The sequence below is a fragment of the Sus scrofa genome, chromosome 5 (assembly GCF_000003025.6).
Source record: "Sus scrofa isolate TJ Tabasco breed Duroc chromosome 5, Sscrofa11.1, whole genome shotgun sequence".
Lineage (NCBI taxonomy): Eukaryota > Metazoa > Chordata > Mammalia > Artiodactyla > Suidae > Sus > Sus scrofa.
In genome coordinates, this window is record NC_010447.5 from 74,841,628 (window position 1) to 74,858,125 (window position 16,498).

The 16,498-nt window shown below is 35.3% G+C and overlaps 1 protein-coding gene across 1 annotated transcript; it reads left to right on the forward strand.

Annotated features, from left to right (window-relative positions):
* Nucleotides 557–16,498, forward strand: IRAK4 (interleukin 1 receptor associated kinase 4). The gene is given in 12 exon segments (NM_001112693.1): nucleotides 557–717; nucleotides 2,145–2,232; nucleotides 2,235–2,289; nucleotides 3,047–3,229; nucleotides 3,697–3,857; nucleotides 5,532–5,596; nucleotides 8,054–8,168; nucleotides 8,865–8,974; nucleotides 12,363–12,546; nucleotides 13,551–13,613; nucleotides 16,182–16,340; nucleotides 16,463–16,498. Coding segments are annotated over 12 exon segments (1,380 nt in total).

Below are 16,498 nucleotides of genomic sequence, written 5' to 3' on the forward strand. Positions count from 1 at the left end.
ATGAATGTTTAGTAGTAAATAAATACTGGTTGAGAAAAATATTTTAAATTGAAAAATAAATTTTTTAAATTTGTTTTAGTTATACAGTTGATTTACAATGTTGTGTCAATTTCTGCTATATGGCACTGTGATTCAGTTATTCGTATTTATGCATTCTTTTTCATGCGCTTTTCCATGATAGTTTATTACAGGATATTGAATAGTTTGTGTACTATACGTACAGTGGGATTTTGTTGCTTATCCATTCTGCATATAATAGTTTGATTCCTGAATATATTTACAGGAATTTTTCTGGAAAAAAAAGTAAACTTGCAACTTAATGTAAGTTTTAGTTGGAAAATGTCAAAGAAAAATCAATTTTTTATATTGGTATTTAGAGATGAAAAAAGGCTAAAATATCAAGTGATTGGTTTCTGAGTATTCCTTTATTATGGTGTGACCAGTTGCCAACATTTCATATATTAGAGCAAAGTGTGACATATATAAGCTTACAGATGTCATCGCTAAAGCTACTACAAAATTTTAATGAGAATTTTCCATATTTTAGGAACAAAAGATGAACAAACCCATAACAGCTTCAACATATGTGCGCTGCCTCAATGTTGGACTAATTAGGAAGTTGTCAGATTTTATTGATCCTCAAGAAGGATGGAAGAAGTTAGCAGTAGCTATTAAAAAACCATCTGGTGATGACAGATACAACCAGTTTCATATAAGGTAACCTATAAAATTCTTTTTCTCTTTAAATTCTTACATCACAATCTAGAATGATTAATGGGTACAAATGCTGTCTAATGTTGCAGTTCAGAAAATAAACCTCTCTCCAGGGGACATAATGGTAATAAATATATCTCCCCTTTTTAATTTAAAAAAAATTTTTTTTTGCAATTTTTACTTCATTCTTCAGTATATTAGCTAGGCCAATATTGTGATCTTGCAAATAAGTTTTGGGGATGAGAATCAAGACTCTAACTTTTATACTAGTTCTCTGTCTGGCAAGCAGACAGTTCACTCTGCCTCACACCCGTCATTTCCACATTGAAATAACATAAGAATATTATAGGAATCTCTAGTAACGTCTGTGCGTCTCTAATGTACTTTGACCGTATATTTTGGGAATTCTTCAAATTAACATTTTAAAGTTGCTTATACACATACACATCTGTGAGTAGACTTCTTAAGTCTTAGGCAGGAAATGATCGAACATAGTACTGAAAAATCCTTTCTTAGCTTAAGTTTAAACCTTGAAAACTATTTTTCTAGACAACTTGTTGATATTAACTGTTAAAAACTTTTAGAGCATAGGTAAGGGAGTGGTAGCAAGGAGACAAGACTCTTCTTTATGGAATAATGGCAGTGAATAACCATTAAGAGAATGATAAAACTAAAAAGTTACCAATTTACAACTACCAGTGAGTAACTGATTCACAAGGGCTCACCAATGAGTGCTAAAACCATAGGTAAAAGGGTGTTCATGAACAAGATATACAAAGATTTCAAAGTACTATCCACAGGTTGTTTATGAATCGCAAAGGGAAAAGGTACTTTTGTAGAGAGAAAAAGCTGAAGTAACCCCTCCGTAACCAAGTACGTGGGATGTCAGTAATGGTACACACTGCCTTTGTGTGCCTCTGGATGCGAGGCAGTGCCAAGGATACATTGTCCTCTATGTAGGGTTCTTACCAAAAAATTTTAACCTAAATTTCATCACGAGAAAGTAGTTAGACAACTTTACACTGGGAGGTGTTGTACAAGGCATCTGGCCTACACGCAAAAGCAGCTGCACAGACAGACAGGGGCAGGGAGAATGATTCCTGTTTAAATGTTAACTCTTTTTTGGAGTTTCCGTCATGGCTCAGTGATTAACGAATCCGACTAGGAACCATGAGGTTGCAAGTTCAATCCCTGGCCTCACTCAGCGGGTTAAGGATCCAGCGTTGCCTTGAGCTGTGGTGTAGGCGCAGACAAGGTTCAGATCTGGCGTTGCTGTGGCTCTGGCGTAGGCCGGCCGCTACAGCTCCGATTAGACCCCTAGCCTGGGAACCTCCATATGCCACGGGTGCAGACTTAAAAAGACAAAAAAAAAAAAAAAAAAGTTAACTCTTTTTAAATACTAACCTTGTTTCTTTGTTACTTGCCTTAAGGAGATTCGAAGCATTACTTCAAACTGGAAAAAGTCCCACTTGTGAATTACTGTTTGACTGGGGCACCACAAATTGCACAGTTGGTGATCTGTGGATCTCTTGGTCCAAAATGAGTTTTTTGCCCCTGCAAGTCTTTTGCTTCCAGGTAAACTGAGTGTATCTAGGGGATCATCATTAGAGTGGAAAGATAAGTGGCAAAAATAGGAACATTTCTTCTCTTACTTTTTCCCATAGTAAATTAACTTCACGTTTAAGACTCCTTTGCACTCTTTCAATTCTTCCCACCTTTTTAACAAGTAACCCAGATGTGAAGTACTGCAGACTTGCTGCTGAGAAATGGAGGCTCCAGAATTGAGTCTGATCTCACCATTTAAGTCAGATAGTCTTGTGCCAATAGGAAGTTTACAAGGACCAAAAAAAAAGTTCTTTTTATTTTTCATCTTTAACTTCCACCTTGATAGAACTCTGTGATCATGGATTCCTTGCATTGCCTTCCTCATAAGCTACTTTTTTCCCTTTGATACCATTTATACCAGTGGTTCTTATCCTTCCAAGGACATAAGAATCACCTGAAATTCTTGATCAACATGTAGCTTCCTAGGCGCTCCTTCAGACCTCGTTTTTAGAATTCTTAAATTAGGCTCAAGGTTTATGTTTTTAAACAAGTACGTCAGTGCTTCTGATGTAAGTGGCTCATGGACCACTTTTTGGAAACACTGTCTTACCCATCCTTATCAAAATTTATAAATTCTTACTAGATAGCTTCTTAGGTCATGCTCTGAAAATATGAGGCTAGTATGTAGAAACTGGAATGATATTACTTGAACTCAGTTCCTAGTTTAACTTATTCACAAACATTTTTTCTTATGAAAAGACAACTTGTATCTTATTTCATTTGTCAGATGCTGTTCCCAAACCCATTAACACACTGCCTTCTAAAGTCACTGTAACAGTTGAGCAGAAACAGATGCCTCTCTACGGTTCAAACAGGACATCTGTGATGCCCTGTCAGAATCCTGAACACAACTCTATGCCACCAGACTCTTCAAGTCCAGAAAGTAAAAGTTTAGAAGTTAGTGATACACGTAAGTAACATTTGCAGTGCTTTCCACTGGTGGGTTTGTCTTTAAGACCATCACTGCTTTAAAATAAATCCTTCCTTTTATTTGTACACTCTGGCAATAGCTCTTTTGTGGTCTTTTTCCTTCTGATTTATTAAGAACCATTTCATTGTATTAATGTTGTCAGTGAGGAGAGGCAGTAGTATGTACAGACAACCACAGAAGCTGTGAAACCATGAGTAATGCTTACCTAACTTAAAAGATTGTTTTATAAAGGAAAGAATGAACTGGAGGACCACCAAACAGAATTCTCAAAGCTTAAACTTTGTATTTAAAAAATGTTTTTACCCTCCTCCAGAGGGTAAAAACCTAATCCAAAGTTGTAAATATTTGCATATGTATGAATACCCAAATTGAGGAACTACTGAAGTTACTAAAACCAGTTTCTTTTTTATTAAAGTCCTTTTTTCCTTATTCTATTGACATTACAGGTTTTCACAGTTTTGCGTTCTGTGAATTGAAGGATGTTACAAATAACTTTGATGAGCGACCCGTTTCTATTGGTGGTAACAAGATGGGAGAGGGAGGATTTGGAGTTGTGTATAAAGGCTACGTGAACAACAGGGCTGTTGCAGTGAAGAAGCTTGCAGCAGTAAGTTATATTTTCAGGAAGAGAAAGAGTTAAAGGAAGAGTTGCTTCCTGGTGTGCTGTATAATAAATTTTAAATTAATCTTTAGGAGATGTATTGTTTCTGGGTATATTCTCTTTAAATAAACATCATTCTAGTATTTCTTTTTTTTTTTTTCTTTTCTTTTTCAGGCCCATGTCTGTGGCATATGGAAGTTCCCGGGCTAGGAGTCAAATCAGGGCTGCAACTGTAGGCCTACGCCACAACAAAAGCCATCAGGTCCAAGCTGCATCTGCGACCTAGGCTGTAGCTTGCTGCAATGCTGGATCCTTAACCCCCTGAGTGAGGCCAGGGATAGAACCCTCATCCTCATGGACACTTTGTCTAGTTCGTAATTCACTAGGCCACAATGGGAACTCCTAAGCTGGTGGTTTTTCACATTTAAAATTTTGTTGAAAGTTATGGACTCCATCCCTGCAAAAATGTACTTATACATAAATGTGATCTTATGTATAATCTCCAATTATACATATGATTCACAAAACAAAGTTGAGAATCGAGGTAAAAATGGTAAAATTCTAAGAGAATTTTATAAAAATAACTTTCTTGTATTACTTTTCTCATTTAAAAATAAAGTTTATTCGCAGCAACATGGATAGACCTAGAGATTATCATACTAAGTGAATTAGGTCAGAAAAAGACAGATTCCATATGGTATTACCTATACATGGAATCTAAAAGATGACTCAAATGAATTTATCTACAAAACAGAAACAGACTCAAGACATAGAGAACAGACTTGCAGTTATACCAAGGTGTGGGGGCGGTGTGAAGAGGTAGGGAAGGATTGAGAGTTTGATATTAGCAGATGCAAACTACTCTATATAGGATGGGTGAACAACAAGGTCCTACTGTATAGCACAGGGAACTATATTCAATATCCCGAAATAAACCACATGGAAAAGAATATGAAAAAGAAAATACATATGTATGACAATCACTTTGCTGTACAGCAGAAATTAACACAACAGTATAAATCAATTATACTTCAATACATTTTTTTAAAAAATAAAAATTAGAAAATATGCAATAAAAACATCAAAAAAAAATTCTTGTCTATGTACTTTGTTCCCATCTCTTTCAGAGGGTTTACTATTTACTTATTTATTTGTTATATTTAAATCTTTATTGTATTCTAAAAATGTCAATACAGTACACATTTATATGATGAAGATAGTTACCCTTTGTCATGCATATTGCAAATACTTTTGCAGGTCTTGTTTTTCTTTTTTTTAAGTTTTGTTGACGTATAGTTGATTTACAAGGTTGTGATAATTTCTGCTGTACAACAAAGGGAGTCATCCTTTTTGCCTTCAAATTTGATTCTGCTTTCTGTTACGCTGAATTGTTTTAGAAGTTTTTGCAGTGACGTCTCTATTATTTCATTTTGTTCTCACAATGACTCCATGCTGTTTATGTAGTTACATGGTTTATAAGGTTTTCTTCCTTCCACTAACCAGCCATCACTAATATTTAAGCAACTCACTATTATTTCTAGTTCTCAGTTCTATAAAATAGAAAGGATGATTCCTTCCTGTTTTAAAGAAGGCAGGACTAGCCAGAGGATCTCTTGCACCCTTCTAGCTTTACGAGCCTTGAGGTTATTGTAGGTATTATATTGTATGTTATTTTTTCAGGTGGTTGACATTAGTACTGAAGAACTGAAACAACAGTTTGATCAAGAAATAAAAGTACTGGCAAAGTAAGTTCATATGGCAGTGTGCTACAGTGGAAAAGAGCAGGACAAGGGGTAAGGGGCCTGTTTCTTGCCCAGAGTGTGCCATGAACTAGTGATAGTTTCAAATATGTAAATCAAAATAAAGGGTTTACATTAGAGGACCTGAAAGAACTTTGACTCTACAGTTCTATGACTACATATAGCCATATGTGTATACATTAAACAGCACTCATTATTCTAAATCATGGCAAAGTTACATGGAATTTCAGCTGTCTTCCATCATCATGCCTTCCGCTCCCCAAATTCACAAAGGATAAATTGTAGGTACAATAGATATATAGATATAGAGAACATACCAAATATTCCTTAGATATAAGTTAACACCACACACCAGAGAAGTGTTCTATGCAAGAATGTTTAGAAGGCATTGACTCGGTATGTTTGAAAATTGTTGGACATCGTCAGGAGGCGAAAGAGAAAAAAATTAGGAAATGTATTCTAATAATTATAGTGATTAATAGTTGAAGATGTGCAATAGACCAGAAACTATGCAATGTATTTTATGTGCATTGTCTCATTAAATCCTCATAACAATCACTATAAACACACACACACACACACAATTTTTCTTCCCATTGAGGTTTAGAAATGTTAAATAACTTGCCCAAGGCCATATAAACAATAAATATGCAGGTTCCAAATCCAGATCTGTCTGACTCCAGAATTTGAACTTTTGATCTAAATCCTTAATGGTAGTTACCATTTTATATTCATTCTACCTATTGCTGTAAATTACCAATTGTAGTTGCTTAACCTCAAGGAAGAATAGACTGGAAGTTACTCATTCACAGTAAAAATAACTCTTTCTGAAAAAAAAACTCTTCTATTTAGGATTTATTCTCCTCACCCCTGCCCCACCTTCCGATCCTAAAAGTAACTACTTCAAAATAGATAATCTGGGACATACAGGAAAATATTTTTTAAATAATAAAAATCATTTCTTAAATATGTCACTCAGAGATAACAACTGCTGATATTTTGATATAATTGCTTCATGAATGTGTAGCATTTTACCATGTCATTAAAAATGAATTTTTAAGACACTTAAATTTATTGTACAATATTCTAGTGTTATGTAAGGATTATATTTTATTTAATCATTACTCTTCTAGGTTTGTTTTTAATTTTCAGTATTACAAATTAAAGCACCCTGAAATCTTTTTGTATATAAATCCTTAAATGCAAATCTGTTTATTTAATCAGAATACAGTCCTAGGAGAAGAATTACTGGTTCTGAATGCATGAACTTTTTATATTCTTTCTAAGCATTTGTCTAAATGGCTTTGTAGATAAGTTATGATAATTTATCCTTCTTCCAGCAAAGTATTACAATTTCAAACTTCACTGCTACCTCAACACCATTAAGTAGTACTACTACTTTTTAATAAGTACCAATCTCAGAACCTATTAGCAGAATGACCTTGGTCAAGTTTCTTAATTGTCTAGTCATTAGTTTTTTCATCTATAAAACGGGATAATGATTTTAATAATGAAGTACTTACTTCATTACGTTGTGGTAAGGATTAAATAAAACCAAGCAGGTCAGTCACTCTGCAGTGTCTTGTATAATGGTGTAAACTCAGCAAATAAATGTTATCCATTCATTTTTCAAATTTGCCAGTTTGGTGGAAAATGGGGCACTTACTCTTAATTTACATTTCATGAAATAGTTGTAGGCTCTCATATGTATTTTATTAAATTCTCACAGCATCCATGTTACATAATAGGTATTATTTTCCACATTTACCAGATAAAATTACCGAGGCTCGGTAAGGCCTTGTGAAAAGTTACACTTCCAGGAGACGGCAGAGCTGGACTTTAAGCCCAATTTTCTTTCTACTATACCACAGATGCCTGCAGTTCTGGTATACTTCAGCTCTCTTTAGTTTTCTTACCTTCAAGTATATAAAGAAACTCAAACTAGGTTATCAATAACCAGATATGATTAATGATTAGAAATGTGTAAATTTGATGTGATTAAAAATCAAATATCTGTTAAGTCAGTGCTTTGGATGTGTTGGAGAAGTCTTAAAAGGGTTTCAACAAACTTCTTGAAATCTTGTTTGTGCCAGCATTGAAAATTACGTGAAACAAAGGTTAAACATTAGCCTAGTTCTTAACCAAACTATTGCAAGTACCAATGATATGAATTATTGAGCTTTTACTATAAAATCAAGAGAGGTTTTGCTTCTAATGTTGATCAATATTGATTGAAAGTAAAACTGTTTGCTGAAAAGTATAAGCAGTTATAGGAAGCATGTAAATATATTAGAAACATATGTATCATATTATAATGATATATAGCATATAATTATTTCTTGCTCTTTTTTTCCTGGTGAAGCTCTAAATGAATAACTTCCGACCTGCAGCTAAATATTTGTATGTATCATAATAACTTTAGTGGAAAATTGTTTGTCACAGGTGTCAGCATGAAAACTTAGTAGAACTACTTGGTTTCTCAAGTGATGGAGATGACCTCTGCTTAGTATATGTTTACATGTCCAATGGTTCACTGCTAGACCGACTGTCTTGCTTGGTAAGATGTTTGTTCATAAGATTGTTTGGCTTTCTGTTCCTGGGTTGGAATACTGCTGTTTACTTTGTGACAGGATCATTTAAACTGTATTAATCTTAATATTTTTCATGGTCTGTGAAAACTATACAGTTGACCCGTAAGCAGTTGGAATTGCCACTCTATCAGGTGATAATCTAAAATGTAAAATTATCACTCAAAGCTAGACTTTACAGATGCTTTTATATATTTTTATTGTTGTTGTTGTTTGCCTTTTAGGGCCGCACCTGTGCCATATGGAGGTTCCCAGGCTAGGGGTCTAATTGGAGCTACAGCTGCCAGCCTATGCCACAGCCACAGCCACGCAGAATCCGAGCCACGTCTGCAGCCTACAGCACAGCTCACGGCAACGCTGGATCTTTAACACACTGAGCAAGGCCAGGGATCAAACCCACAACCTCATGGTTACTAGTCAGATTTGCCTCTGCTGTGCTACAGCGGGAACGCCTATATTTTTATTGTTAAATAAGAAATGCTAACCCTTATTTGATCTTATTTAGAGATTGTTGTTTAACAACTTAAAAAAAAGATAACCCTAAATTCTTAGCAATAGAATATCACTTTCTGTAGTGCTTAGGAAAACATGTTCTGTTGTATATTTTCTATAGATGTTTTTAATCCTCTCTTTTTTAAAAATTGGTTTGTTTCTTAATTCATAAGGATGATACTCCACCACTCTCTTGGTACATGAGATGCAAGATTGCTCAGGGTGCAGCTAATGGCCTCAGTTTTTTACATGAAAACCATCATATTCATAGAGATATTAAAAGGTAAATGCTACTGTTATAAAGCTTTTGGGAAACCAAAGAAGAATTTTCTGTTCCTCTATCTATTCACTATTCACATGCACGTCTTAACCCAGAGCACTCCATGAACGCGCTTCTCGCTAAGAATGTCTGTAACTTACCTTATTTCCAACCCAGTGACCTATTTCTACTATTCATCCTAATTGGATTTTTTTAAAATAGTGTTATTCTGTTCTTCTTGACCACTTTGCCTTGTCAAAATTATTGTCCATCTTATTTTCTGGATCATCACTCTTTTCTGAATCACTTTCATCCTCCATGCGTGCATTCAGTTATCTTCCTTGTTATGTATTTATTAGCAAATATTAATTGAGCACCTACTATATGATAGGTACTATAGGTGGTATAGTTAGCAAAAGTAGCATTTGTAGCATCTGACAGCAATCAAATAATAACAAAATAATAGAACTTTATAGAGTATAGTCTGTAGTCTTAGTATAAAGAAGAATTCCCTGAGAAAATGACGTTTAAGAGAGATTCAAAGTGTGAACAAGAAATAAACAGGCACAATTTGAGGGCAGCTATAGAGTCTGGGGAAAGAGAATTCTAGGAAGAAGGAACCACATTTGTAAGACCAGTGTTCAGAGGAAACATAGGACCATGGCAAATTACAGGAAGTGAAGTAAATTGTTGAAGTGCAGAAATTGAAGGGGTGAATGATATAAGATACAATTAGAGCAGCAGGCGGGGAGCTAAGCCCTGTAGGACCTAAAAGATCAAGATAAGGACTTTAATTTTATCATAGGTGTAATCAGATGCCATTGAAAGTCAATAAGAATATGGCATCATATTTAAGTTTTGAGAAGATCACCTTGACTTGAGTGTAGAGAACAGTTTATAAGATGGGGTAGTTTGCAGCCTATCATAGAAGGCTTGATGGTGACAGCTCATGTGAAGAGACATGAACAGATCTGAGAAATTAAGACGGCAGGGCTTGCCAATTCTTGGCTGCAGAGGGCTCAAGGAGAGGAACATGTCAGGAGTGACACTGGCATTTATGGCTTCCAGAACTGCATTCTGAAATGATTGTGGCATGATTCACCTATGTAGAAAGCACTGAAAGAGGACCAGGTTGGGATGGAAAATGTGAGTTCTCTTGCAGCTTGTCTTAGAGGTTCTTTTAAGATGTAGAAGTGGAGATGTTAAACAGTGCGCTATACATGTTTGGAGCTGAATGAAGTCTGAGCTGAAGATGTCTGTATGTGTATGACTTGCATAGATCTGAAGACCTGTTATATGATTGTCTTCACTTTAGGAGAGATATAGATTAGGAAAGATTCCCAAGAATTAGTCCTGAATAACGTTAAGACTTAATGGCCAAGTAGAAGAGAACGAGTCCAAAAAGGAATCTAAAAAGTATGCACATAAGCTGAGAGCCAAGAGAGTGTGGTATCCCTGAGAACAAGGAAAGAGAGTTTTCCAAGAAGGAATGAGTCAAAAATGTCAGTTGCTTTTTATTTTTTTTCTTTTGATGGCTGCACCTGTGGCATATGGAAGCTCCCAGGCTAGGGGTTGAATCAGAGCAGCATCTGAGGCCTATGCCACAGCCATGGCAACACTGGATCTGAGCCCTGTCTGAGACCCATGCTGCAGCTTGTGGCAACCCCGGATCCTTAACCCACTGAGCAAGACCAGGGATTGAGCCCACATCCTCATGCATCCTAGTTGGGTTCATGACTGCTGAGCCACTACGGGAACGCACATTCTACACATTCTTGCTGAGTGATATATCGCCTTAAGCTGCTATCTATATGTGGCTAATTGTCAAGTCTGTATCATCAGCCTCCAATCCTATAGTTTCAGTATCTTCAGACCAAGTGACCCCCCTGAGATGCACCACAGCAGCCTCTAAGTCAACATGTTAGAAATCAAACTCTTTTCTTTTCCAACCCAAACTTTTCCTCTTGTATTTCTTTCCTAAATTTCATGAAGTCAAGATACATCCTATCTCCCAAGCTAAAGACTCTTATTCCTCATATCATACAAATTACAAAGTTCTATTGAGTATGCCTTAAAATTAGCACCTTCTCCCCACCACCAGTCTTTATTTAGACCCTCATTATCTCTTGCCTGCTTTATTACAAACTCTCCTGATTATCCTTTAACCAGTCTGTGCCAGTTTTCATCCATTCACGACTATGCTGCCAGGTTATGACTCTAAAAATCAAGTCTGGGAACATCATTCCCTACTACGAAACCTTGAGCTGGGATCCAGTTGCTCACAGGATAAAGTTTCAATTCTCTGTTCCATAGACACCAGTTTCTTCAAATTGATCTTATGTTTTAATGTTTTCATCATACTGTTCATGTTGCTCCCTTTGCCGGCAGTGCCTTTCTTTCCCTCATTTAACATCAAGATTCTAATAATCCTTCAAGACTACGCATACTTTTCACTTTCTCTTTGGAATTTTCTGCAGTTTTTCTAGACACATGGTTGTACTCCCAGCACTTTGAGCCTGATATCACTGTTCTGGAATACTTACTGGATTTTTAAAAATTATTCACATACCTTTGTCACAGATCAGATCTGAAGATTCCCCCCATGCCCAGCACAAAGCTTAAAGGTTATAATACATTGGGAATCCTCAATAAAGTTTTGTTAAATGAAAGAAGGAGTGTATGGGTTGAATGCATAAAATGAATTAAGACCTTTTAGCCCTATTTCTTTCCTCATCAAAAGATTTCAGATAGTATCCCCCCCATCAAATGAAATAAATAAATATTTGAGATACTTTGGAAATTTGTTTTTAAATGAAATAAGAAATTTTAGGAAGTTCCTGTTGTGGCTCAATGGTAACGAACCTGACTAGGATGCGTGAGGATGCAAGTTCGATCCCTGGCCTCGCTCAGTGGGTTAAGGATCCAGCGTTGCATGAGCTGTGGTGTAGGTTGCAGACATGGCTTGGATCCAGCATTGCTATGGCTGTGATATAGGCTGGCAGCTATAGTTCTAATTCAACTCCTGGCCTGGGAACTTTCATGTGCTATAGGTGTAGCCCTAAAAAGAAAAAAAAAAAAAAACAATTTTAGGAAAGGTCTTAAGAATGGCCCATTAGGACTCTTTGAGGGAGGTAACCCTGTAATAAATTATTTGTGAAATAATAAGAATATCTATCACTAACATGGACAGTTTTATTTCACTTTTATTCTCCTAAAGTTTTTCCTCAAGAAACAAAGTAAAAAAGAAGACAGTTACATCTCTTTAGCTTTAATCTGAAATCCCGGTTTCTTTACATAAATTTCACACTTTTATGCTGTATATTATGAAATAGGATACTCTGTAAATAATACATTCATACACCTATCTAAGGAAATGTTTGATTTGCTTGAAAAGAAAAAAACTTTTTTTCAGTGCAAATATCTTATTAGATGAAGACTTTACAGCCAAGATATCTGACTTTGGGCTTGCACGGGCTTCTGAGAAGTTTGCCCAGACAGTCATGACTAGCAGAATTGTGGGAACAACAGCTTATATGGCACCTGAAGCTTTGCGAGGAGAAATAACACCCAAATCTGACATCTACAGCTTTGGTGTGGTAAGTTCCACATATATATTATACATTATTTTCTTGTATTATATTATGTATATAATGATGGAATATAGCATTAATATATACTTATAACAATATATTTAGAATATATTATTAAAATATATTAATGTTATTAATGTATAATCATATATTATATATATAATTAATAACAATAATCATTCTGGCTATAATTGTGAAATTAAAATAGAACATTTTGAATACAGCTGTCTTATTTAGCTCTTTTATATAAAGGTGTAAATTATTCAATTTAACCTCTAGTTAAATGAGAAAGTTATAAAAACTGTTAAATTGATTTCTGAAATTACTGCAAAAAATAATTTTTTGCCACACTATCCTCATAAATTAGCATGTAACTTAAATCAGTTCATACAACAAACCATACCATACTTTAGGGTCATAGTTTATGACTTTAGGGTCATATTTTAAAAATGAACTTTAGGGTCATGTTTTAAAAATGACCAAATTTTAAAAGTATGCTTTGGCATTTTCTGATCTATTGCTAATAACTTATGATAGTGTGAGGAGCGGGTGGGAGTGGTTAGAGAAATTGGGTGCTTCTTTATCTTTCTTATTCCTGTGTTTCATTTACGGATATTTACCTTCATAGTTCTGTGAAGTTAAGGCTCAGGGTTCTAGGATATGCTTGCAGTTTAGAAAATAGTATTTGTCTTCAAGCCAGAGAAAATTATTCTTGTGAAAAATCCTCTGCAAGACAGGAAAAGAAGTGTTCAGAACATGTGTTGAGAGGGGATGGTTGTTTAATAAGTTGCCAGTGGAAAAGAATGCTTGTGGAGATAGGTGGGATCCTAGGTGTCTGGGAAAAAAAGAGCAGGGAAAAATGACCCCAGCTCATGATATTTCTGCTTTCATGTCTAAAAGACAGAATGCAGTGTGTGCAAATGGTTAAACAGATTTCATAATCAAGGGCTAAGTTCCTTCTAGTTTCTATGTATTGCCTTGAGTCATATATTAATGTGTTTTTTTCATAGGTTCTATTAGAAATAATAACTGGACTTCCAGCTGTGGATGAACACCGTGAACCTCAGTTATTGGTAACTGAAAGATTCATCTTCTCCAGTTCTTTTCTCTTTGCATTTATAATCTACATTTATATGGGTAAATTTTGCACCTAGAAATGTCATTTTCTATTGGCAATCTTTCCTTTGGCAATTACATGGTGGCATATGGCAAAAGCATCAAATATTTCTAATCTCTGCTCTGCCATGAAGTATTTTTGAAGCTTGAAAAAGACACATATTTTCTCTGTTCTAGTTTCCTTTTGGGTAAAATCAGAAGAGAGCTTTATGATTTCTGAGGTCTCTTTAGTATGTTTTTATTTTGTTACCTTCAGGGTGATTACTAACAGCATTTTCAGCTCAGAGAGGAAAAGCAGCATGGCTTCCTTTGAAATTTGTATCAGAATAGAATTGCGAATAAAATTCTCTATCCATTTCAATTATGGAGAATTTTTTATGAAGTTATATAGAAAACTTTACTTGTGTGTTATGTTAGGCATTGTTGACAATTATATAAATAGACTAACTGAATGCTAAAACTATGGGAAAATTATGTCATGCTTTTTTTTTTCCATAAGTAGTACATTTTAAGAACTTAAAGGGTCTCTTTATAAAATTAAAGACTTACAGGAGTTCCTGTCGTGGCTCAGCAAATCTGACTAGCATCCATGGGAACATAGGTTTGATCCCTGGCCTTGCTCAACGGTTAAGGATCCGGCATTGCCGTGAGCTATAGTGTAGGTCACAGATGTGGCTCAGATCCTGCATCGCTGTGGTGGCGTAGGCCAGCAGCTACAGCTCCAATTCGATCCCTAGCCCGGTAACCGCCATATGCCATGGGTGCAGCCCTAAAAATACAAAAAAATTTAAAAAAAATTTTTAAAAAGACTTACAGAAATGCCTACCACTATTTATAAGTTTTTTCTCAGAATTAGTTAAATAACTATACTGACTTTGTTCTATTTTATGTGTTCTAATGGGACAAATCAGTGTAACAAATTCAGACAACATGTATATATTGGATTCTTTCCCTAGAATAAGAATTACAAAGTCAAAAAGTATAAGATATTTGTTCAAGAGCTTGGTGCCATACTTTTAGGAAAAGTTACAAGTACAATGTCTGTATATTACAATATTCCTACAGGTAATATTTATTGAATATGAATAATATTTTCATAATATTTCACAATATTTTACAGTAGTACTTAGTGAAATTTTGTCTTCCACAAAGAAAATCCTCTGTCCCACAGGTTCTTTGAGGTTAGGCAGTAGCTTAGGCCAGAGTTACAGTTTTTGAGCCATTAGTGTACAGCATATATAAAGCTTTGTGTTGATTGGATTATACAGAGAAAGTGTGTAGATTAAAAATAGAGGAGAAGCAGTTCCCACTGTGGCTCAGTGGGTTAAGAACCCAACATTGATGTTGTCTCTGTGAGGATGCAAGTTTGATCAGTGGGTTAAGGATCCAGCATCACCTCAAGATCCCACGTTGCTTTGGCTGTGACATAGCAGCTCAGATTCGACTCCTAGCCCCAGAGCTTCCATATACCACAGGTGTGGCCATAAAAATAAAATTTAAATTTAAAAAATAAAAATAAAGGAGGAAAAAATTTACCACAAAACGGGGCTTTACTTGAAAGTTTTATTCTTTCATTGTTCTGGAAACTAGAAGCCCGAAATCAAGATTCTGTCAGGGCTGCCTCTGGAGACTCTAGGGGAGAATATTTCTTTGCCTCTTCCAGCACCTGGGGGCTACGGACATTCCCTGACTTGTAGCCACATCACTCCCATTTCTGCCTCTGTGATCACATGGTCTTCTCCTCTGGGTGTATGTCTGTGATTCTTTCTGTCTCTTATACAAATGCTTGTCATTGGATTTAAGTCCCACCTGAGTAATCCAGGATGATTTCATCTCAAAATGCTTAACATAATTGCATCTGCAAAGACTTTTTTCTCCAAATTAAGCTATATTCACAGGTTCTGGGAATTAGGACTTGAACATATCATTTGGGGGGGAGGGAACGCAGGGGATCATCACTTAATCCAGTATACCATCCTAGTCTCACACCTCTCTCCCTATTCTTTACTTTTTCATCATGTCCCTGCCCCCCTTTTCCTCCTCCCTCTTTCTCTTAGATTCAATAATGTGAGTACCCATAGAGAAGTTCGCCTGTACAAAGAAGGGGGTCTGCATTCAGAAGTTGGAATTGCATTATTAGGGGCACAGCAAGAGGCAGGCAACCTGTGTGGGCAGCCTAGTAAATGTTGCTGTGATGGGTATATGAAAGCAATTAGCTCAGTCACATATATGTAAAAAGCAGAAAACAAAAGATATAAGTTTCTAGGAGGTATGTGTGCATGTATGCATAAATAAATAAATAGGATTTGTCCTACATGTCCGCAATTCTTAATAAGGCTATCAAGTAGATGGTAAAATAAGATGTTACTGTGATGTTGATTAAATAATTAAAATATATTATTTATAATTGATAATATAAATTAATTATAATGTAAATTGAATTTTTTATAAATAAATTTTAAAAATTTATCTGATTAGTTTCATTTTTATTTGAAACTCTTAAAGTTTTAACATTTGTTTTAAAGCTAGATATTAAAGAAGAAATTGAAGATGAGGAAAAAACAATTGAAGATTATATTGATAAGAAGATGAATGACACTGATTCCACTTCCATTGAAACTATGTACTCTGTTGCCAGTCAGTGTCTGCATGAAAAGAAAAATAAGAGACCAGACATTAAGAAGGTATTAACTTTTATTCTTATTTAGAAAGTGAAGGAAGTGGGGTTTGTATTTTTTTTTCTTAGTGTACATTTCAAACCAATTTTTTAATGCAGTTCTTTTTGTTTTTTCTTTCTTTATAAAAGGTTCAACAGCTGCTGCAAGAAATGACAGCTTCTTAA